General features: G+C 38.5%; 1 protein-coding gene across 2 annotated transcripts in view; it reads right to left on the bottom strand.

Moving 5' to 3' along the window:
- Positions 1–24,698, bottom strand: part of flz (transmembrane serine protease filzig) — a 112,471-nt gene that overhangs the window by 27,802 nt on the left and 59,971 nt on the right. For both annotated transcript variants that reach the window (XM_083143141.1, XM_083143143.1), the window contains exon 2: positions 3,039–3,134. In XM_083143141.1, the coding sequence (XP_082999267.1) occupies positions 3,039–3,126 (88 nt within the window). In that variant the 5' untranslated portion in view covers positions 3,127–3,134. The remainder of the gene's footprint in view (positions 1–3,038; positions 3,135–24,698) is intronic.

The following is a 24,698-nucleotide window of genomic DNA, read 5'->3' as shown; positions in this document are numbered from 1 at the left end:
CTTCAATGATTTCGGACCATGACTGTTACTTATGCTTCTAGGTGGTGGGGACGATTGGTTGCCAAAACTGGGGAGGGCAAGGACAGTTTACTTTCTCTTGGTAGACAAATATTAGCATTAAGAGGCAATAGTGCGGGGGTAACTGCCCCCACGCACCTAATTGCCGCCACTGCTTCTAGTAGTATTACATTTAAAATTAAAATTAAAATAATCAGTTCCGTAATCGTGGGCTTCGGGAGGAGTACAAGTTGAGTAGGCAAAATGAATTTTGGCTTTGTTGTGTCCATTGAAGAGCAAATTTTTAAGACTTAGTACTGAATTTACAAGAAATCTCCACTTCGGTGAGTGGGAGGGGGGGTGGGGGTAGCTTGCAGCGCATCAACAAAAACATAAAAATATTCCATGTGCCAAACAAGCCCTATTGTTGAAGACTGAAATGTTATTTTCTGTCCCATTTTTCACACGTTTAGCAGAAATAAATAGGAGTTCATTTGTTTAAGTCCATTTTATGCACAGAAAGGCTAATCGGGACTGGACCACAGTTTAAAGTGGGATCCGAACTACGTCGGGTACCGAACCTTGGACCCCTTGATTACAGAAAAGAATAGAGAATATACATAAATGGCCTGGGAAATAATTACCTTCTGATACCAGCATCAGAGGCGTAGCCATATAGGAGATCATATGGGGCTCCATTCCGCAAAAATTTCTTATGTGCAATTATGGTGAATTTCTGTACATTTTGTTATTTCAAGTGTAAATGCACGTCATCCAAAATAAATATTTCTTCATATTGTTTCCCTACCTATCATACTGGTTTCGTTTACTGTTTTCACAAAAAAAAACTGTACTTAAAAACGTCCATCTATTTTGAACAGGATTAAATGAAATGCTGAATTTGGGTATAATTTGGAATTAACTTAATTTCTCAAATGTGGGGAGTGATGATGTAAAACCGAAGATGCATTCTTACTTTTATAGTTTACCTTCTCATACCTGAGGGTAACTTACAGGATAGGAATATACATGCACTCTTTCGTTGAAGTAAAATAGTCTCATACCAGTGTAATATAGGTTACACAGGCTTTGGAAATATGGCTCTCAATATGTATGCTAGCATAGTGTTCATGTGAAGCTATCCGATAACTGTTCTCTGGTTTACATTTTCCCACCACGAAACTTGCTTGCCCTCAATTCTTGAAGAATTCAACGTTTGAGGGCAAATTCTATGTGGTAATTTTCCATTAAAAGATCCACGTGAATCACTATGTTTACACATGCTGTAAGAATAGAATAGACTGATGTTTCGACGTCCAGCCAGCCTCATTCTTGAGTTGTGGTTATTTGTGAAGTCACATTCGAATCGTAGTAGGCTATGTGTAATCGATATGTAGAATGATTTTTATTAAAACATATTTTTTATGTTTTATTATTTGTTTTCGATTTTTATATTTAAATCACATTTTTTTAAAACCATATAGTTGCTTGTATGTTTTCTGCACAGTACGTGTAAATATACATATTTATTTTTTCGATGTTTAAGTCATACGTACCCTTCCTGCGTATCAGAACTTTCCACATTAAGACACAGTGAATGTGTATTTTTGATTCGCTAAGTTGTTTGTGCTTTATTTGGATGATGTTAAATTTCATTTTTTGTTATCTCAAGAGCTGCTTGTGGCAGAACTCTGCCTTCGTCACTGTAACTTCAATAACTTTAATAAAAAAGGAATTAGTCTTGTAATGCAAACAATACATGTTTTGTTACAGTCTATGTAGCTGGATTTCGTTGAATTTTTTAAATTCCAGTTTACTTAATTTGATCAGTTACAGTGTTTAGTTTGAGCTCAATGATAATAACACTATGTAGAGTTTAACGTAATCTATAATTTGTATACGTATCTAAACAAAATATTTACTACTCTTTGTCCATGGAAACATAATTGTGTTGTGATTGATTGATTTGGTGATTTAAGTCCACTTTATGCACAGTAAGGCTAATCGGGACTGAACTTACAGTTTAAACTGGGTGTGCCTCCACCGGGTATCGAACCCGGCCCCCTTGATTACAAGGCAAAGTCGATACCACTGCGGCATTGGAGAGGCCCTTCAATCACGATTCATGAATCAGATAAGATGAGTGGGGATGTCCTTGAAAAAAATACCATTTTATATCTCTCGTTCTGCTCTACAAAATGAGACTATAGGATTTTATGTAGCTGCTCAAGAAGAGTGAAAATAATTTATTTGTCTGTCCAACAGCTATATTTTTGGAAAGGTGCCGCACCTTAAAATCCGTTCCCTAATGATTAGAAACCTATTATATGGAATGGTTTCGTTGAGTGCACCAATAGAGGTTTTCGCAGTCGAGGGTTTCGGGCAGTGGTGTGCGTCTACACGTAAACAACGATAGGCACGTAGACTATTTTATAGACGTAGATGACGTAATCTATGTAAACAACATTGCGAAAGGTGATAACTTAGCAAAGGGCGCTGTGGAAGTAAAACAAAATTATACTGCGTATCAGTTGCTGATGTGTGAGGAGAACTTTTCATACTCTCCGTTCCAAATTCCAACAATTTCTCGCCTAGGAAGAAAGCCTAACAGGAAATATTCTAGTGTTTTATTGAAAAAAAACTAATTTTGCCTCACGACTGCCATCTGTTGTTTTTTTTCATACTATTTATCTTCTTCCACAGTTGATGATAGAAGAGAAGAGAAATTTTGTTTTAAATAGGATTCTTTTCAGTTCGTTAGGAACCAATATAGTTGAAAATGTCACTTTCCTTTCATCAAAGCCTTGAAAATTAATTTTAATGCACTTGAGATTGTGCACGTAGTCTATGTAAACTACAACCCAATGTAAGCTACGCGTAGATTACGTGTAGACAACGCATGTAGACGTAAACTTATAGTGTACGGCACATCATTGGTTTCGGGTTCCCGGCCAGGCTAAGGGAGATCATCTGGTGCCTCTCCTGTTTCTAAGCATTTTTTAGAACGGTCCTGTGGCACTAAAATAAAAGTTTTAACTTACCTCCATTGTAACTGTAGTAAGGGTTAAAAGCCTGAGTCCTAGTTGCCTGCAGAAAGCAGAGGAGAAGAAACAGCAAGACTAGGTTCATTTCACATCCTGCAAAGAAGAGAAAATAGTCACTGTAGTGTGAAAGCATTCTAATCGTCATTACTAAACAATTTAACATGTTTACACTATTTTAGACCTAAGGTGTGTAATATCTCAGCATCAGTCGTAAGGAAACCAGAATTTATATCGAACTGAAATGTATGGGGATGAATTGATGAAATGACAGTCACGAACATACATGGACAGGACACAACTCAAGTCCACTGGCTGAGTACAGACGGCAGAGCCTAGTTAGTTTGCAAAATGCAGTCCATTTGGGTGGCTTCAGAAAGGGTCTCCCTTTATTTCCTGAGAGGGTAGAAACGTCGTTGACTCGAACCTAGGAGTGTCACTCCATTCTCATCTATTCATAATCCATCATCATCGTCAGGTGTCAGAAAAGTTTAAAAAAATAAGACAAAACATTACAAATTTTAATCCTACGCTTTCCCATTGCTCGTTTGCTTCAAAGGTATACTCTGTACCGGGAATCTGTGGAACAGGGCCGCGCATAACGGAGGAAAGGGGAGAAAACGAGTGGGCGTTCATTGGTCAAGTCACGACTTGCGCAGAGACTTGTTTTCGTTCGTTTGCTCCAGAGATTCCCGGAATACAATATTATGGCGTTAGCAAAAGTGCAAAAAACGATCAAGTCAATAAAAATTAAGAGTATTTGAAAATGAAATCCTTAGAAAAATATTTGGACCTAAAAGGGATGAGGAGACGCGTGATTGGAGAAGGTTACATACTTTAGAACTGCATAATTTGTATTCATGTTCAGATATTAGAATAATTAAATCACGAAGACTTAGGTGGCAGACCATGTGGCACGAATGGGAGAGGAAAAAAGAGTTTACAGGATTCTTGTTGGGAAACCTGATGGTAAGAGACCTGTAGGAAGACCAAGACCAAGGATAACGTTGAGATGGACCTAAAGGAAATCGGCAACGATGGAAAAGATTGGGTTGATCTTGCCCAGGAGAAGGACAAATGGAAGGCTTGTGTTGCTGCAGCCATAAACCTTTGGGTTTGAGAAGGCTAGAGAGTTAGTTAGTTAGATAAATATGTAATTGACTAAGATAATAATGTTACTGGTCGCTACTTCAGTGCCTATTGTATAAGTTCTTTACAATCCACACACATATTCTTGCTTTTTCTTCTTACTTAAAGCGCATTGCTTCCAAGTCATTAAGTGGCTCTCAACGGTGACCATTCTTCGCTTCTTTGGCCAGAGTCCGAACACTTCTCCACCTGCGGACTTGAGTATCTTTCTGCGACTCTCCCGACCACTGGGCATCCTTTGCATGCTCCAGTTTGCATCAAGTGGCGCATCTTCATTTCGTTTCCTGATTTGAACTCTCTCTGTTACTGGGAGTGACAGCGCGTATGCTGCAGAAGATGCAGATTGTCCTTCAAAAGCACTGGTGACCCACTTTGGTATGGAGTGGAACCAACCGGGGGAATCGTAGACTGGATCCTGAGTGTCTGTTGAAAGATTGGACGTGAATTATTTGCACAAATACGGTTCACTCTTCTTTGAATCTCTTACGCATCTTGTAGCGTTGCTTATGGTGATATGTATCTTCATTATTTCTTGATGTTCGAATGGCACCAGGCATGTGTTCGCATGTCCCGGGCTATTCCAGAAACTTGCCAAATTACGCTAATGTGCAATTATTTTTTTAGACACACAAGTAGCTGTTTCTGTACACATACTTGAGAGCAACAGTGCGTACACTGGTGAACTGAGACAAAAGCAGCAATAATACCTCAAACAGCATTGAAACACTGACATATGCAGAGCTCTTTATTTCCAATATTGTGATTAACCACAAGCTTCGAACATAATTGTGAAGAAAATGCAAGCATTTTTTCTAGACACAAAACATATTTGTGTATTTTGAGGTGCTGAATAAAAAACTGGCAATAATATTTGGTAATTGGATCTTGCTGAAGGCACAAGCAAACGTTGTATTATAAATAATATTTAGTTAGTATAAGCAAGGATTATATTCTCTTTCGTAAAAGTTCATTATTTCCTTTTCCTTGCTGACAGTAAGCAAAATATTAAAATCAACGAATAATTGAAATCTCACCGTTCAGATTGAAACAGGTAGGTACATAACCATAATCAATGTGCAATTGGTTTCAATTATGTCATACTAACAAGGTTGCTATAATCTAAAGAGTCAATGCAGACTAAAAGAATCTTCATCAACCTATATTAAGAGATGTGTAGATAGATAACTATGTAGAAAGTTTTAAAATTACGAGTAACCCCCAAACTTGTTACTCTTTTCCTGGCAATCTGGTGCCACTGGCTCTGAACCCGAAAAGAAAAACGGGAATGCTCGTCCAACAAGAACACATTTTCTCAGATTTCTGCTCATTAGTTTCCTAAATGTAGTGCACACATGCTTCATTACACGTGTATCCTTCCGCAGATATAGAAGAAGGTCACATAATTGAAAAAAAATATCTTATTTGAATTTGATCCCAATGGTCACCGAATTGAGAAAGCAGGAATTCACAAATTTGACATTGAATTGTCATCCTGCTGTCCTGACGCGACATATCCTTTTGCAAATGTGGAACAGAGAATGCATATTAATTCAGGAAGTAAGTTTTGCATGGCTGCAGGATGTAAAAGTATCGAACGTGACATGCACTTGCAAACTGTGATGTTCGTCGTGGAAGAAGCAGTGATGTCAGAGGTGAAGTTCTTGAGAATGTGTCTCAACTTTCAGCGGTGATGCAGTTTGGAAAGTCTTGTTGCTCTTGATGTGATGATTGCATGAGCAATGTTTTAGTCACAGTGACCTTGTTGGAACTTGTCATTGTGTTCCGTTATATTTCACTGAACCTAAGAATTTCCATCAAACAAACTATCACTTCCATAATGGCGCAACAGCACTTTGAGCGACAGGGGCTACCAATAGTCTTTTTCATTTGATCAGCGCATCATCTGCTTGTGAGGGTGCTACAGCTGTAGAAAATGTGTGCATACTTTGTCGAGATTGGGTTTCAAAACTGGGAGGGTGGGGGTGTGGAAGGACAGTTAACTTTCCCTGGTTAGATAAGGTTTAGCATAGTGCGGGGTAGTGGCGGCAATTGGGTTCCATAACCGGCTGGCAAGGTGCCAAAACTTGAGGGGCAAGGACAGTTTATTTCCCTTTGCACAAAAGGTTTAACATAGTGCCGGGGCAAAAGTGGCAAAAGGTGTGGGGGGAGGGGGACCTGCCCTCCAAGACGCCTCCTAATCGCCCCCCTCGTGCGGGGGAAAAGTGACAAAAAGTGGGGAGGGAATTTCCACCCACTGCTACTGGAATATATATATGGTATATATATATATATTAAAAATTATTTCAAGAAATACAAATTTCAGTGCATATTTTGGGGTAATAAAATAGCTATTACCCTTGCATTCATAAAGTGTACGCCACTGAAGAACTGAAGAGGACTGAATGTGTGTCAATGACACTGATGAAATGTTGAATGCCTACATCCAATAACTTTCCGCCAAAGCAATTGCATTAATCCAGAAACGTCGTCAGGAAAATTGGTAAAACAATTCTCGTAGATTTAAGTACAAGCCTCCGACCAAAATATCCAATTTTCATTTATATTCCGCCAATGTGTTTCCACTTGACACGTGACCGTTTTCCCTTCTAACTCTCCGACACTACAACACCGCTTTGTTTAAGCACCTACTGTTTATTGGTTGAGTTGGTGTTATAAGTCCACTTTATGCACAGTAAGGCTAATCGGGACTGGAGCTACAGTTTAAAGTGGGATCCGAACCACTATGTGCCTCCACCGGGTATCGAACCCGGGACCCTTTGATTACAAGGCGACGACGCTACCACTACGCTATAGGTGAGGCAATTATACTGTTTTCAGGCTAGTAAAAATACCCTTTCGGAGGCAAGTGTGGAACGCTCTCGTGAAACGATTTATTGCTTGGAATGTGAAAACATCCCGCTCTCTGCAATTCAAATCTATTTCGAAATCAACCGACCCCCTCCCCTCCGCGAATGTCATATTAATCATTAATGCACGAGTAACAGGAAGTATTAAGGCGGGCGCACACTTTCTTCTCCTTTACACGGAGCGAACCCGTTAAACCGGAACAAATTGCAGATACATAAAATCTATTTGGATTGTGTTCTACATTTCTGAAGATTAAGAGATACCAACGCCTAACAAACGTGCACGACAAAAGCTGAGACAAATGTAAGGTGGTTATACAGGATACAACTGAAGCCATATTTGCAGAACAGACACACGTGCGGTGCTGAATTAGTTTTTGTGCTTCAGAACGAAACCTATTGAACTTCTGAAAGTAGGAGTTGTGAAAGCAGTTTAGAAAGAATAGCGGTGGACAACCTTTAATGATTTTTAATGCTTTTCGAAGCCCTTTTTTACAGTCATAATCCCATCCTTATGCACACACTGCAACTTTCTCTATGAACTCGATCTGATCATGACATCAAATAATGTCACGTCACACTGTCCACCTAACCAACCAGCATCCTGCTGCGATCACATTCCTGAGGTCCTCATTTGATTTATGGAACCGGTCTGGCTTTCTCGGACTTTTTCCGGCGACCTAATCAATTAATATCAATGCTAATTCCATTCTTTTCTCTTTACCAAAGTTCCACCTAACGTGTGCGATAGATACCCTTACGTACTTCTGCTTATTTTCATTATTGTAGCAGCTCTCGACCAGTCAGTATGGCATCTGACTACCAGGCAGGAGACCCGGGTTCGATTTTCGGAACGGGTGAGAATTTTTCACATAATATCGCTGCATAAGGCGGCTCTGTGGTTCACCAATCCTCTAGGGTTCAACCTGAGGCGTGGTGTTGATCGCATGACCTGCACAATAGTCTAGATCGTGTATGTGTGGATCCCTACGTTCACACTCTCTCTAAGCCTCCACGACTTACTGCATGTATTCTATTATTATCATTAATATTATTGTTGTAAATACTTTGGCATAATAACTGGTTCTAAAATGATAACTGGAAAAATAACTAAGAGTTAGGATCTATAGTTTCCAATTAGAACTGTATTTGTATTTCCTTATTTTACGAGAAAAAATATTTTTTTTGCATAAATTTCTAATCTCGCCGATTTGATTTGATTTTTGTTATTTAGCGTCGCTTTTCTGCTACTTTTGCCTAATCGCGACGATGAGGATAATTGATTTTATGATTAAATTGACCCCTGGCGTCTTGGCGACCTGTACTAACCACTCTGCCATTGTACAAGGTGCGGCAGAATTCACTAGACAGTTTGAAATTCCAAAACTATGTATTGTAAAATAAACTAATGATCAAACACTTATATTGCTGCAAGGTACATACAAGAGCATTTCATTTGGTGTTTACGATTTGAAAATAAGGTCAGTGAGATGAGCTCCATTGTTCTGCACACATATCTCTGCACGCTGCATAACAGATTCCATCCATCTCCAGTGGAATGTTCTGAATTTCAGCTCTTATGTATTCCTTCAGCTCTTCGGTAGAGTGGGATCGATTCACGTACACCTTTTGTTTTAAATATCCCCACAAGAAAAAATCTCATGGAGAACAGTCTGGCGACCGTGAAGGCCATGTGCAGTCACCATTACGTGACATGACTCTCCCCGGACACATTTCACGTAAAACCGCTCCACAGCATACCCACGGTGCTCATTTGACCAAACCTCCATGTCTACTGAAGGCTTTGAGCTGCTTCACTAAATAACGAGTGAAACAGCGCGCTATCTATCGGCAGACGTGAATGGCGCTATTTTCAAACTAATGAATTCTGCCGCACCTTGTATTATTGCCATTGTGTCCAAGGGAGAGTCAATTCCCGGTGGAGCCGACCTCCATGCCGTCGTGGTTAAGGTAACGCGCTAAGACGCCAGATGTTCCAGATTCGGACTCCGGTGACGACTCCAGCGGTAGAGAGATTATCGAAACGTGCTACAACGCCAGCGGTCCCGAGTACGAATCCCGGCCTTGGCATAGGTGTTCTATGTGAGTATCCTTTCATCAATTTCTTCATATTACCTTATCGTCGCGATTAGCAAAAAGTGGCAGAAAAGCGACGTAAATGACTTAATTCGATCAATCGAACCCTGGTCAGGCTGTACGTTGCATCACCATTTCATCCTGATCAATGGGATCCATGATTATTACCGTGCAAATTGTCCATGACTATTTATATTAATTTTTCTCTTACATCTTATGTATTTTTAAGGATGGATTTTTATGTATGCTGGTGCGGAAGTTGTCAACAGCTTGTCTTGAGTTTTCTTTAAGTTCTTGAAACTCTTATTGGGTCAAATAAACAGCACGAACATGGTGATGGACAATTTGCACGGTAATATGGATCCCACTGTACAAGTGACGTCAAATAAGTAAAATAGACTTCCGGTGAGGGACGAATTGACATGTGCCTTTGCCAAAATGCAACCTTTCATCTACAATCCATAGAGCACGTCGCGATTACGCAATCTGAAGCCACAAACGCAGCTCCATCATCATTATTAGACACGTTGATCTTAACAAGTCCTTGGTAAGAGTATGGGAAACGTCTCCATTGTCTCATCTCATAGCTACATTCTTTCCCTCAGCATCTTCCCAAGATCTCATGCTCAATTTGTACTTTCGGCGCACGTGGTCTCAAATTTCCATCCACGTGGCCATTGTCGCACGTTATTGGCACGTTCCCTTTACCACGTTCTTCTTTTGTTCGGAGTTGTTTCTACTTCGGGTATGCGAATATAGGGCGCGCCCATGGAAAAATACTTAACACTCAAAACGATGAAATAACATTATGGTTAGAAACGGTAAAAAACATAACGAAAAAAAATTCTCACGGAGCTTGCTTTGAGGAGTTACTCTTATATTTCCTTATTGATTACTATTTAGTGTACAAAGAGTGAGTTATTAAATGTTTATGTCTTTTTTCGGTCATATGCCTCTTATAAAGCTCTAGGGTCTACCCGTGACGATGGACTGATGAAGCAACGTCGGTACTTGACGTTCCTTGTTCAAGCTAATAATAATAATAATAATAGTAATAATAATAATAATAATAAAAACTACCCGAGATAGTCAATTGGCCAGGAGAGGTTAAAAAATCTCACAATACTGTAAATTAAAAAAATAAATTGTTAAAATTGCTCAATTTTGATAGAATAATTGACGATTTTACTTCAGAAAGCAGGAAAAGTTAAATTCTAATTATTTTAATTATATTATTTTTGGAGTTACGAGTCAGGTTTTACAAACTTTTTGTAAACTTTACTTAGAAAAATGTATAATACATAGTTTATAACGATCTCTTTTTAAGCAGAATTGAACACATTTTTTTCTACTGAGAACATACTGCACACTGTATTTATTATTATTATTATTATTATTATTATTATTATTAACTTTTTCTTCTTTTACGTGTACACTTGTATTCTGGTAACACACTACTGGAATTTTCTGTTTCCCAAAGTAGTAGTAATACAGGGTGACCCAAAAGTCAGTTTCCCCTAGGAGAGAAACAAAATTATGATCCTTGTAGTAAGGAAATGTGTATTTATTGCTGGAGAAAGGTAAGAAAACACAGTCTACCAGTCTCTACACAGATAACGCTAATGCTTGACACCGTTTGCCCGGTGGAACTCTTAACAACACTTTAAATTTAATTCTTAGAATTCCATATACAGTTTCTCTCAGGGGAAACTGACTTTTGAGACACCCTGTAGTACGTTTTGAAAGATTTTCTTCAGACACTAAGACATAACAGAAATATTCTTAACATGCTAAACTTTTTTAAAAAATCAGAAATACAAACTACGAATCTTTAAATATAGCCTGTATTATTTTAAATGTTTTTTGGGGGGCTGAATAGCACAAATGCAGCAGAAACCCCTTGAAAAAATAATATAAGAGAGGGGTAGAGGTCTCACCCAGTTTTGGGTCAAGAGTGCACCTATGCCTTGCTCAGAATTCAAGCCTACAGCACGTATTTATTCTAACGTCCATCATTCATTAGGCATTAGAGAATTATTGTTCCTTGCTTATTGGTCAAGCATCTCTTTACGTCACAAATAAAAAAGAAGAGATTCTGATTGACTTGCCTTCATATTGTCATCTTGGTCAAATCTAAAATACAGCAAAATGTTATTTAAAACATTTGGAATACATTTTTTAATAAGACATGATATTAGTAACCAATCAATTCTACAAATGACATAATTCAGAAAATAATCAGCAGAGTACGCTTTTATGAAAAATGTAATTTCAAGTACAATATAAACACAATTTTCCGCAAAGTTGAATAAAACTTTTTTAAGAAAGTGCATAGCATATTCAGGTACAAGCTTTATGAATCATTCTCAATTTATTTCTGTACTTTGACCAACCGCCTAAAATATGAACGATTTCTTGCAACTGTTCTAAGAGACTATTGACATATTTTCCGTTCACGTGTTCAGTACATTCAAATCCACTACTGTCGTTCCCCGAAATTTTTGTAAGTATTTCATTAATTATGAGTAGAGCCCGGAAGTTTGGCAAAATGCCTCTTTTTATCTACTGCATATATTGATAAAATTTTTCCGGATATACGTTTCTTATGTTGTTTCGAATGTTTTGGAAGCCTTTTCATTTTGCCTATTTTGCCAATTTTGCCTATTTGGGACCCCACTGCCTATTTTTAATTATAATGCCTTTTTTTGCCTTTTTCAATGAAATTTGACATTTTTTTTAAAAAAAATGTGTATATAAATTATTTTTCTCCCAAAAAACGTTGTTGGCATTTATTTTTCTTCCGTTTATTATGTGAATAATTTTCGCCTTATTTAAGTAATATTGAACTCACACATGTTTCAACATTGCTGAAGGAGAAAAGTGTGAGAAAAAAGTATTTCATGCTGAGTCAGGATATTGCCTTTCGGTTAACATTTCTTGTGCATGATTGACTGCTGAAGTGGACAGGTTGATTTCGAACACAAAGAAGATATTTCTGAAATCTCCCTCTCGAACCCGAAAATTTCAGGAAGTTGCGATTGAGCTTAGTTTACCTCAGCAACCAGTCTTGACGAGATAGGGAACCTGGATATCAGCAGCTATATATAATGCTAACAACCTTCAAAAAATCAGTGAGGTGATCGATGCTCTTCCAGAAAATGAAGCGGCTTCAATTCGTGAAGTGAAAAAACTCCTGTGCTATTCAAGTTTACTTTTGCACATTATGGTGCATTGCCAGAGACAATTACAATTATAGCATCCATGAAAATCTTCGAGGAATCTATGCAGCAGATGATGGAAGTGCCAGGAGAAAAGGGGTGAGCTGTTGCGGAAAAGTGCTAACGGGTAGTGAGTGCAAATGAGGACTTGAAACAATTGAAAACAATTTGTGATATTCTAAAAGGTGAAAATGCTGTTACCAAAATGAGTCCAGCTACATTAGCTTGTTATATGTATGCTCCAATAACTTCTGTCGAAGTAGAAAGATCATTTTCTATTATGAAAAACATTCTCTCTGACAGACGACTATCAATGAATGTTTAGAACTTAAAAAGCACCTTGTAGTTATGTGAAATGCTCTTCCCAATTTAGATTTTAACATTTTGCCAGAAATTATAGATAAAAGTAAGCGACTTCTAAATGTGCCTTTTTTTCGGTTTATTTTGCCTTTTTTTCATTTTTAGTGCCTATTTACCACATTATAAATGCCTTTTTGCCTGCCTATTTTAACGAAAATAAATGCCTGAACTTCCGGGCTCTAATTATGAGTTTTCTGATATAACATAAATAGTAAAGTAAACTGTAGAACGCTTTCTGTAGAACTATCAACTTTTCGTTGTTAATGTGTAGCCACAGTCAGCAGTTGAATCCCGTGTTCATAATTTTCTGGCATGGATCGAAGCCTGATACTTCTCAAGTTGATCACCAGGTGTCACCAGGATACTAGATCAACACAGACATTTTGAGATTGAATTCAGACGGCTCAACACAAAGCACACGGCGTTCTCAATTCAGATAAATTAAACTACATCTGTACGCAGGCCCGTACCCAGAATTTTTTTGAGGGAGGGGCCAGATCTGAGTGCTTATGTATACATACATACATATATATTATAAAGAGATTACAAAATAGTTGAAATGTTTAATTATTAGTTTATAATGATCAATAAGATTTCGTACTTATATTAATCTTGCATTCGTGTTTTAACTTTACGTATTATGTATATGTTTGTATAAGGCCCGAACCCAGGATTGTTTTTAAGGGGTAGATCCGAATATGAGGAACAAAGAGATCTCAGAAGTATTCGAATAGTTCTGTGTTCCGCAAATTAACAATGTTTTCATCTTTCCTTTAATATTCCTAAACCAGCACCAGTGAACAGACATCATAATTCTAGAAAATAATATATCCTTAATGATACGTATTAGGAATGATTCTTATAATGATGAACATGCATGAATGTGAGAAAACATAAAGGATACTTTTGCATCACGCAAGGACAAAGCTAAGCATTAAGAGGCCATAGTGGAGGGGCAAAGGTGGCAAAAAGTGAGGGGGAGTAATCGCCGCCATTGGATGAGGTGGTCACATTGCATCAGGAGAATCGTCCGTGTGGTGATAGAGTTAGATGTTCAGAATTTACCGAAATGACCGACGAAATGCTAGTGTTGGAATAATCTTCTATTGAAATACTGGAGATGGTTAACGGAGTAGGTTAATGAGATTTTTAAGATGGATTTTTATTTTTACTAACGAAATATTGTAGTGACTGCTTTGCAATTCACCTGCAAATTTAAGCAACAGTTTCCATGCTCACGTTTGTGTCTGCTCTTGATTGAGGTGTCTTTAATGGTAGTACAAGATAACAAAAGTTTTATTGCCCACTAGTATCACCTAAACGCAAGATGTCAAGTGTTAATAGTGCACGGCACTACACTTGCGGGGCATTCGGCTGACAAAAATACAAAATGATCTGGTTCGAATTGGTGGTCGCCAGACAGCTCGTCTTCAATGTAACCGCATACTATTTACAACGGTAGTCTAGTTCTGTCGTTTTCTGCCGTGTACGCCAGTATAAAAATTCTGCCGATACCGGATCCAATGTGAGCATACCCTTAGTTGCGACCAGGTCCGTACCCAAGGGGGGCCCAGAGGGCCATGCCCCCCCTTTCGAGCCATATTTTTTTAAAAATTTGAACGTCTAAAAACCTACAAAAATTACGTCGACGATTTTTCAAATTTTGCATGAATTCGATTTTGTCCTTGCGCAAATGAATAGGTTGTTTCTGGACAGAGGCAGGCTCTAGAAGTCTGCAGTCTGCAGTATTGGAATTCTATAACCATTGATGCACGGCTATCAGACGTTCCGATTTAGTCGGGACAGTCCATTCCTTTTAATCCATGTCTCGACCTTTTCGCCTCGGCTCGGACACTACTTGCTATAAGGGAAGAAAGACTCTTGCGCCACTACAGACATTGTACTGGTTATGTAGGAATTTCTGTAGAATACTGTGTACATTATTAAAATTGTCTGAACTTTTTATGGGTCAAAAACAGTTGTTTGACACTCGACAAATAGGAACCCCTTCATTATTGAATGGTTTCTTCTATTACAGTGTCACAAATGTTTCACATAATTAGAGTAGAGGGGAATTTTCTATACTCTTTACATTATGGAAGAAAGGTTTCTCAATGACTGCAATACAAAACCAACCATATAAGGGGCATTTTGCTCTCCACCCGCACCGCAAGGTCTGATCCCTTTTCGCCACTACTGAGCAGAAAGATAAAAAAACTTTGTTTTCTTTCTCCAACATCAGGGTTCTTCTGCAACTGATGTCCATTCTGCCACTCAATGGCTTAGGGTTAATTAATATTATGTAAATAGGAAAATCCACTTCACAGCAGAATCGTTGCTAGATTTTTGGGGCAAAGAATCGCCTGAAGTACTTATAACATATATTGTTATTTGTCCAAAACAGTCAAGAAATTAAGTACATTATTATTTACGAAATTCTGTCAATCGGAATTTGTTTTACTTCAACTTTTCTTCTTTCCTACTTGTAATTGTCTTGAACATAAATACACAGTGGTGTCACCGTACAACAGACAACTTTCACAGTGTGCAGAAGACATCAAGGCCAAAAAAATTGGATGCTACGAGCCGTTGATAATGGCATTTTCTATCCCACATGTATGCAACCCCATTTAATAGCTTCTTGGTTGCCACTGGTTTTTACTGTCGAATAAGATTCTAAAAGTGAAAACACGCCATGGAAACAATATTATGCCACCAGACACACTGCCAGGGTGAAGTCACTTAGCTGTTCCTTTCAGAAAATTTATTTACAGGGTTCGCACCTACTCCAAAGTCCTGGACGACTGGAGGAGTTAGGAAAACAAGGCTAGGACTGAGCTCATTGGAAACAAATTATTTTTTAAGAAGCTTTCAAAACCTGGAAAAGTCAGGGGAATTAAATTATTTTTACTTGGCAGAATTTTGAACCGGAAACACGTTTCGTTTTATCTTCCCAACAATCTTCCTTTTTGGGTAATATTGCTTATAAAAAGGTTCTTTCATTTATTTTCAAAAATGTTCAACAAACGTGATTCATTTTATTAACTTAGAAAGTTGAAGTGTAACTCTTAGTAGCATGTTAAATCCTTACACAGTTATGTAAAATACCTGGAAAAGTCAGGGACAAGATGGGAGTAAACTCTCATCTATCAACCGCACACGTATATGTTGCTTTTCGTAGGCTAATTGAATTGTTTGTACAGTATTATGCATATATGTAGTCTACTCGTATCATACAATTTTTCTTTTCGCTCTCTGACAGAAACAAATGTCAGGGTGAACTGCAAATAATTGTCACGTGGTTGTAGCATATACATATAGTAGATTAGAAAATGCTGTTCTTCAACATTTCATAGCAAAATGAGCAAATTTCCCTAACCACCCTCTTCCATGCACCCCCCACACACATTATATATATACATACACACACAGACACACACACACACACACACACACACACACACACACATTCATATATACAGTGTATAATACGAGAGAAAATTTATGAAAATTCGCCTATGAGTCTGCCCCACCACCTCAAAAAATCCTGGGTACGGGCCTGGTTGCGCATGCGCCAAGTGGACGAGTCTAGTGGCAAAAATAGGGGCGATAGCTGCTAGTGGAACGCAGAAAGAGAGCCGGTGAAGTGAAAAATCGTCAGACAGAACTATGAAGTTTCGAACAAAGCAGTAACAACTAAGCGATAATAAATAAACTAACAATGAACAGAAACCCACGACGTAGTTTTTTGTTTCTCTTCTTACTTGCCCTCTCGCGTTGCGATTCGTCCATTCTCGGGAACCTGTGGAGCAAGGCCGCGCATAACGGTAGAGGAGGAGAGAAAGCGAGTGGGCGAAGCAAATCCGTGCAAACGGCTGGTAGTTGCAGCTACGTTTTCCCCACCATGCACTCACTCCCCTTCTCACACGTTCATTGGTCGAGCCCTCTCCAATCAGTACTTGCACAGGACTTATTTTCGTTCGCTTGCTCCTCCAAAGAATCCTGGGATAATGCAGGTACGGTTTCCTTGGCCGATGTGTTAATTATCCAATTGTAGATGGCGGGCTACAGAACCAAGATTTCTATCTTGAAAATGCCGCTATCCGTTATATCTGTTCCTCATCTATTTCAAAAATTAAAAAAACAAAATTTAAGTAATCATCTAAAGATAGTTTAGAGTTGAGGAAAGGTGAATCAGAATTAATGACTAAAACTTTATTTTGAACAACCTCGTGTGTCCGAAAACAACCTTACTACTTATATAGAATTGTTTGAACGAAGTTATAAGTGCAGATATATATTATTTGTATTGTACCTTAGACAATGTGAGAATGACGTGGATTCTGATAAATCCTATTGGTTGTTCGAATGCAAGTCGTGCAGGATCCTTGCGCGTATGAGTATAGTGCATGTGATTAAGTCACGCCGCTCAACACAGCTGTTATATTGAATGTTGTGAGGGCCTATGAGTTGTACGTACATCCACGACGAATATATTCATGGCCAAAATAATAACAGAACTAACAAACGGGAAAGGGACTATTTCTTCCAAGAAATCATATTGGTTGTTCGCAAGGATCTTGTGCGTAGGAAAGTAGTGCATGTGATGAAGAACTCAAAGCAGGCGGTGGGACCTTATATTACAAGTTGTACATCTACGACCAGTATATTCATTGGTGAAATAACAAAACTAACATACAGGAAATGTACTATTTCTTCCGAGAAATCCTATTGGTTGAAGTTATTCAGGAATCTTCCGCGCATGAACATAGTGCATATGTAAAGTCGACGTAGCTGCTACAGAATATTGAAGTTGTGGGACATTATATTATGACTTGTTCGGATACGTCCAATATATTCATGGGTAAAAGAACACCAGAAATAACATACAGGGAAGGAGCTATTTTTTTCAGAAGTCACGTGGTTTTGCTTACACGTTGCAGTGGGTGGAGAGTAGGCAATGAACGCACAATCTTTCCCGAATTTGTGCTAATTTTTAAATCAATAAGAACGCAAAGCTTAAATAACCTGAAAAAAAGTGCAATCTTGAATTGAAAAGAAACTAAGGCATGGAAAATCTGTGACATAATTCTTTGTAGGTTTGAGAATGTGTGTTTAGGAAAGAAGGTTGGAAAAGTGACGGTTCTGTTCCCGCAGGAATTATGTCATATCGCTGGAGTCTTCACATGATCTTTACAGCCCGACTAATTGATTTCGGTCTCAAACCATGGGCGTTCCTCATATTGTTTGAGAGACAATGCATCTTTTTCCTGGGACCGTATCCAGTGGAATGGTTTGGTGAAGACTAAGGTACAAGGTCACGAACACAACGTTAAATTTATTGAAATGGATTTCAATGTCGGAAATGTTACTGCTGGTTTTGTTATTATTCAGATGTACTGACATGATTTTATTTTTATTTTTGTTATTTACCATCGCTTTTCTGCTACTTTTGGCTTATCGCAACGATGAGGATGATTGTCGATATGATGAAATTTATGTAAGGACACCAGTGATGTGCGTCTACGCGTAAACAACGATAGTCTAGTTTCTACACGTAGACTATTTTATACACGTAGATTACGTAATCTATGTAAACAACATGGCAAAAGGTGATAACTTAGCAAAGGGCGCCGTTGAATTGAAATAAAATTATACTGCGTATCAGTTGCTTATGTGTAAAGAGAACTTTTTATACTCTTTCTTCCAAATTCGAACAATTACTCACCTAGGAAGAAACCTAATACAGGAAATATTCTACTGTTTTATGGGAAAAAGACCACTCTTGCCTCACGACTACCATCTGTTGTTTTTTTTGCATACTATTTATCTTCCTCTATAGTTGATAATAGAAGAGAAGATAAATTTTGTTGTAAATAAGATTCTTTTCATTTCGTTAGGAACCAATATAGTGAAAATGTCACTTTCCTTTCATGAAACCCTTGAAAATTAATTTTAATGCACTTTAGATTGTCTACGTAATCTATGTAAACTACAACCCAATATAATCTACGCGCAGATTACGTGTAGACAACGCATGTAGACGTAAACTTATAGTCTACGGCACATCACTGAAGGACACTCAACGAGGAACACCCATGCACTGGAGTAGTAGCGCACTGTGGCACTGCAAGAACTATGAAGGAAATAAATTTAGGTTGAAACTATTTTATTTACACTGCCTATTTAAACCGCTCTGCAGCCTTGCAAATTGTTGCAGTTTCGTTCACCAAAAGGTCAAAGCAAGATTCTCCCGATAGGCGATGGTTTCACTCGATTCCTCGCAGGTGAATTGATTACGTACATACTTGGATGCAGACACATTACATACGCATGCAGAGAAGTCCGCCTGATCTAGTTTAATAGAAAGTGATTCCGCTTTCCGGTTTCGATATAGACTTGTACAAGGCTTTCGATCGTGTCATCACCTGCATTACATCCGCCAAGAAGGGCAAAAGAAGCCGCAAGATGTCAGCACGTTTGGTGAAACTGCAAAGATGACTTTCACATGTATATGGATGGTTACCACGTGCAGATGGAAAAGGAAAATCGAGAACATGGGTCACTTTTCAACAGTTCATCCACCCTTGGAGATCATTGCAGGTTATATGCACTCCCAAATGTCAAAGAGATAAAAGGCTGTTGTACATGAGAAAATATAGAAAACAAAAATAAGAATCACTATGTACACTCCCTCCTCAAGAAGATCCTGGCCGCTATAAACAGTAAATAATAATAATAAATTACTATTTTGCTAGCAGCCTGTTACTCATTACAACTTAGCAGATACTCTATGCGGTGTAGCATAAAGCGGCAGGGTAGATATGGATATAACCTAAGAAGTTATTATTATTATTATTATTATTATGTGATGCACTTCAGGCATTCTTGGTTTCTGAATCTTGACATTGACAAATGAGAATCGTGTAACAATAAAGGTTGTTAGTACTTGGTTTCAAGTCAAGCCCATGAGCGCTGCTGTTCTCCTAGGGCAAGGACTTAAAACTTCTGCCTCCACTGCAGTGCACTACAACACCTATTCTCCATCCACCGAAAGTTTGAATTCAATAAAAACAAAGCCAAGTGACTTGGGAGAAGCAGTTGCCTACCAATTGGTTCATTCTTGACCATACACACTGAAGATTAAATACATCAAATCTACTTATTGTACTAGAAACGCATCGATTGATGTACTAAAGTGTTTTATTTTTGCCTTTGACAAAAGCCGGGTTACAGTTTAATGCATTTTTGTAATTTTCATTTTTTATGCACTATATCTGTGGGCAATATTCGTGTGCAACAAATGAATTAACCAATACGATTTCTCACAAGTCAAGTTCCTTCGTTCTTAGAGTGGACAGACTTGAGTGTCAACGAAACATATATACGTTTGCGGGCATACTTCTTTAGACTTCTAACACTCCAGACCTCTACTGCACATAGCTAATAATGACACATTTTCATGTTGCCCACATGTTACACTACCCCTATCTCCACCTATACACCCGCACGCTGTTTCACAGAAACCTTTCAGCCAGATAACCACAGATCCTGATTGCACAAATTACCAAACTTTGAATTACATCACAAAATGTGGATCATTTGCGAATTGGGAAAACTACTCTTTTATCTGACTTGTGGTTTCATATCATTAATGAACTAAGTTACGGTTGCGCGACTTTTTATCATTTGGTGCACAACTTGACCGAGATAAGAATATACTACCTATGTCGCTATACTTGAATTATCTTCATATTGTATTACATTTATATATTAAAAGTGTTCATTATTTTGTTTATATAAATCTCTACAAAATACATATTGAGATGTATAATGGACACAGCGCCATCTTTTGAGAAAGTTTTTAGGTCCAGAGGTTTGGACTGTAAACATACCCCTCTTGGTGGGTTCAACAGCGGAAAATCCCTTCTTAGTTGGTGCTTACGTCATAAGAGGAACACACCATCAAACTTTCATGTTTGTAGGTCAAGGGGTTCCGCATGTGTGTTGTTGATTCATTGAGTAGGGACAAAGTTTTCTATTTACTAGGATTGATCAAAACACCGGAAAACTAGGTATGGCGTCCAAATTCACTACATTTCAAAATGATTCTTGTAGAAACAATACAAATCTGCAATATTGCATTTCACTGTACGCAGTTATTGTAGATCAGACCGGAGCAGTGGCGGCGATTGGGTTCCATAAACTGGTGGGGAAAGAACAGTTTACTTTCCCTTGGTAGATATGGTTTAGCATAGTGCGGGAGCAAATGTCGCAAAAGTGGGGGGCAACTGCCTCCCCTAATCGGCGCCACTTGACCGGATGATATAAATTGAACATCTATGCCTTACACAAGATTCAAACACGTTGGAGCGCTGTATTCTAAGCAGTATTGAGTCCAGTCAATTTCCTCCAGAGGGAATATCAAACTTGCCGGGAAGGGGGAAGGTTTGGGGGGGGACATCAAATTATAATACTATTAAAAACATTACTAATATTATTAAATCGTCCAGTACCTCTGATATGTAATTAAATTACAATATATTAAGTGTACATTTCTATAAGACTGCACAAGCACATCACCACCATTCCACAGCAAACTGCAAGAAGTTGAAATTCGTTACAACAATAAAAGCTTATATTACACCAGCCGTGCTACTCTGCACGTCTCCATTGTTGCGTTTCAATGATGGATGATAATTTAAATTCATTCACTATTTTGCCTTTAATTATAAAGAGGACTGAATCAGTGGTTATTATTACGACAAAGTCAGAAAAGTGCGTTATATGTTAATTAAATTTAATGAAAGAAACTCGAATATCTTAGCTATTTTTAGAATACTCCACCAGGTTATTGAAATTTTCGGAAACTTTTCTATTTCCGAAAGGGCATCCCCCCAATCCACATCCTGAATTCAACACTGATCCTAAACACTACACCACGCAGGCTGGCAAGTCTGGATTGCGTGAGACAGTGTGAGCTCGAATGTCAAAAAAAGAATATACGAGGGCGTGCCGAAAAGTAATGCCTCCTATTTTTTTGTAGGACGTGTGTGACAAAGAACTTTGTGAACATGAACAGCCCAACATCATACAGTACTGACGTTGCACATTCATTGCCATAAAAAGCCTTCATTCTCTGAGGAATGTCAATTGGGGGGCACATTCTCTGCAGTTAGAAACTCTGTCACCACACGCAGTTTCAGGTATACCGACATAGTATGGTTACATGCTGCCATTTCCCTCGTTCTAGTTCAGCAACCTCTGGTGATAGAAGTTTGAAACTTGGAATGGAGAAGCGGGAAAGTCTGAAGAGTACAATGCTCAAAATCCAAAATTTCTTCACACCGTCACAAAATAATATGAGGCATTACTTTTCAGCGCGTCCTCGTACAATGTAGGATTTCAATGTAGAAAGTGTTCGCCATTTATCCTCATGTGAAAACAATCTCTCGAAAGTTCTTGTATACAGCTACAGTTATTAACCAGGTAAAGAGTAAGATTCTCAATACATGCACGGCATGCGTTTGATCTAGAGCAAGAAGATGCAGCTCTCAAGTATAGTGAAAGTCGTGTCAATAAAAGTTCGCGTAAATCGAAATTCCTATCATGCACTTAGCAGTAAAATAAGGAGTTTTCGTGAAAGTGACCATTGTGCTGTCTCCAGATAGATAACTCAGTAATGTAATTGTGAATATTATTATTACACATATTGTAGTTACACGTGAGCATATTAACTTGTGAATATCACATACATTCTCTCTAAATAAAATACAAGATATCATTGCAAAATGCTTACAGTAGTTCGGTCATACATTCCCTGTTTACATACGAATCCAGCATGTATGGAATACCAACCAGAATATTATACGTTGGGAGTCTTTTTGAGTATGTGTTGTTGTTATTATTTGTTATTAGTATCATTATTAGTGTTATTAGTAGGGTTACCATAAATTGGGAAGTGAAAATACGGACAACCGAAATTTTCGAATCCTATACAGTCTATATAGAATTAAACATAAAATAATCACAGTACAATACCTATTTAACATGGCTCTTGTTGTCTATAGTTTAGCAGAAGCTCTTGGAAGATCCTGGGATTGGTTCTACATCCTCATTGTTTTCTGAACATGTCGAGGTAGGTCTACTTGTTTTATCAACGTTTCAGTTATCATACTTGTTTGAACACATATTGTGTTTCAAGAACGCACTATTCTCCTTCGTAACGTCATGAAGTTCTGTGTACGTCAGTTCACAATTCGCTTTAATCTGCAATATTGCTTTAATATTGTTTATTTTGAGGCGATTCCTCTGAGGTGTTCATACACATTTCATCACAGAAAGCACTCGATCTACTGCGGCTGAAGTTCCAACAAACAAATTCTATAATTTTCTCAAAATTGTCACATTTACTTTGACTTAAATGCAACAGTTTAAAAATCTCTACCCACAGATCTACGCCTTTTATATCAGTGATTGAATCCTTGATAACGATAGCCAATATCCAATAGCAGCGCACTGCAGCGGTGCCATGTCTCGCACGGAAAAGAGACAGCGTGTTTGAGCGAAACGCCTTGTCACGGAGAGCACGGAACTAGGCAACGCCGCACGTCTGTGATTAGCTGGTGCTGTTCAGCCGTTCAAGGCCATATGCAGGAAATTCGACGCGCACTCTAACAGTAACAACTTCATCAAACAATTTTTCAATGTCAACAACACCTGAACTTCTATCGTTGTTTGGGATGACATCATTTATAAATTCTGCCGATTTCTGAATATCCTGCCAGGATTCTTCATCAGTTTGTGTTAAAGAAAACCAATTGAATTGATCTGCCCCTTCAATGCACCTAGCGGCGACGGAATAAACGACTTTAAAATCAGTAATCACAATCAGGATTGCCAGTACACCGAAAAAGGATCTCAGAACGAATATACTTCACAGAAAAAATCTTATATTTTATACATCCTCTACATCCTTAGAAAAAGTACGAACATTTTAACAAATTTTGCAAAGTACGGTCGGACGCGATGGTCAAAATACAAACTGCCCGTACTAAATACGGACGTATGGTAACATTAGGTATTAGGTTATTAGTATAGCATATTATTTGTGTTACGTTTTAAGAACCTATTCTCCTTCTCTCTCTCTATCTCTCTCTCTCTCCACTCTTCCTTTCTCTCTCTCTCTGTCTTCTCTCCTTCCTTTCTGTCGTTCTCTCTCTCTAGAAGGAAGGAGAGAGAGAGAGAGAGAGAGAGAGAGAGAGAGAGAGAAAGAAGAAAGGAAGAAGGTAAGGAAGAGAGAGATAAAAGAAAGAATGAAGTGTGTTTGTGTGTGAGAGAGGGGGAGACTATTTCTCCTCTATCTCTCACTTCTTTCTCTCCATCTTTCTTCCCCCCCTCTCTCTCTCTCTCTCTCTCCTTCCTTCTTTCATTCCTCCTTCAATTTCCTTCTCAAAACGGAAAAAGATACAAATCTCTCTCTCTCTCTCTCTCTCTAGCAGAAGAAAAAGACGAAAAGAAGAAGAAAGATAATTCTCTCTCTCTCTCTCTCTCTCTCTCTCCAGAAAAAAAGAGAGAGAAAGGAAATAAGATAAAGAAAATACAGAGAAATGAGAAGAGAGAGAGAGAGAAAGGAGGAAAGGAAAAGAGAGAGACAGAGAGAGGGAGAGAGGTTCTTGAAACGTAACATGAATAATATGCTACTAGAGTCGACGAGCTGTATCTTTGCGGGTGAACCCTGCCTAAGCCCGGCTGCGGAGTAGCAGGGGGAGGAGCTACCGGCTGCGCAGTAGCAAGGGGGAGGAGTTACCAGCTGCGCAGTAGCAAATGAGAAGAGCTACCGACTGCGCAGTAGCAAATGAGAAGAGCTACCGGCTGCGCAGTAGCAAGGGGAGGAGCTACCGGCTGCGCGTCATTATCCTTGCATTCTGTCTTTTCTGCCGACCACCCAAAGAGCGACTAGGTGGCAA

Source organism: Lepisma saccharinum, chromosome 21 (genome assembly GCF_977018435.1).
Source record: "Lepisma saccharinum chromosome 21, izLepSacc3.1, whole genome shotgun sequence".
Taxonomy (NCBI): Eukaryota; Metazoa; Arthropoda; class Insecta; order Zygentoma; family Lepismatidae; genus Lepisma; species Lepisma saccharinum.
The sequence above is the reverse complement of the archived record's forward strand: the minus strand, read 5'-3'. Positions and strand labels throughout refer to the sequence as shown.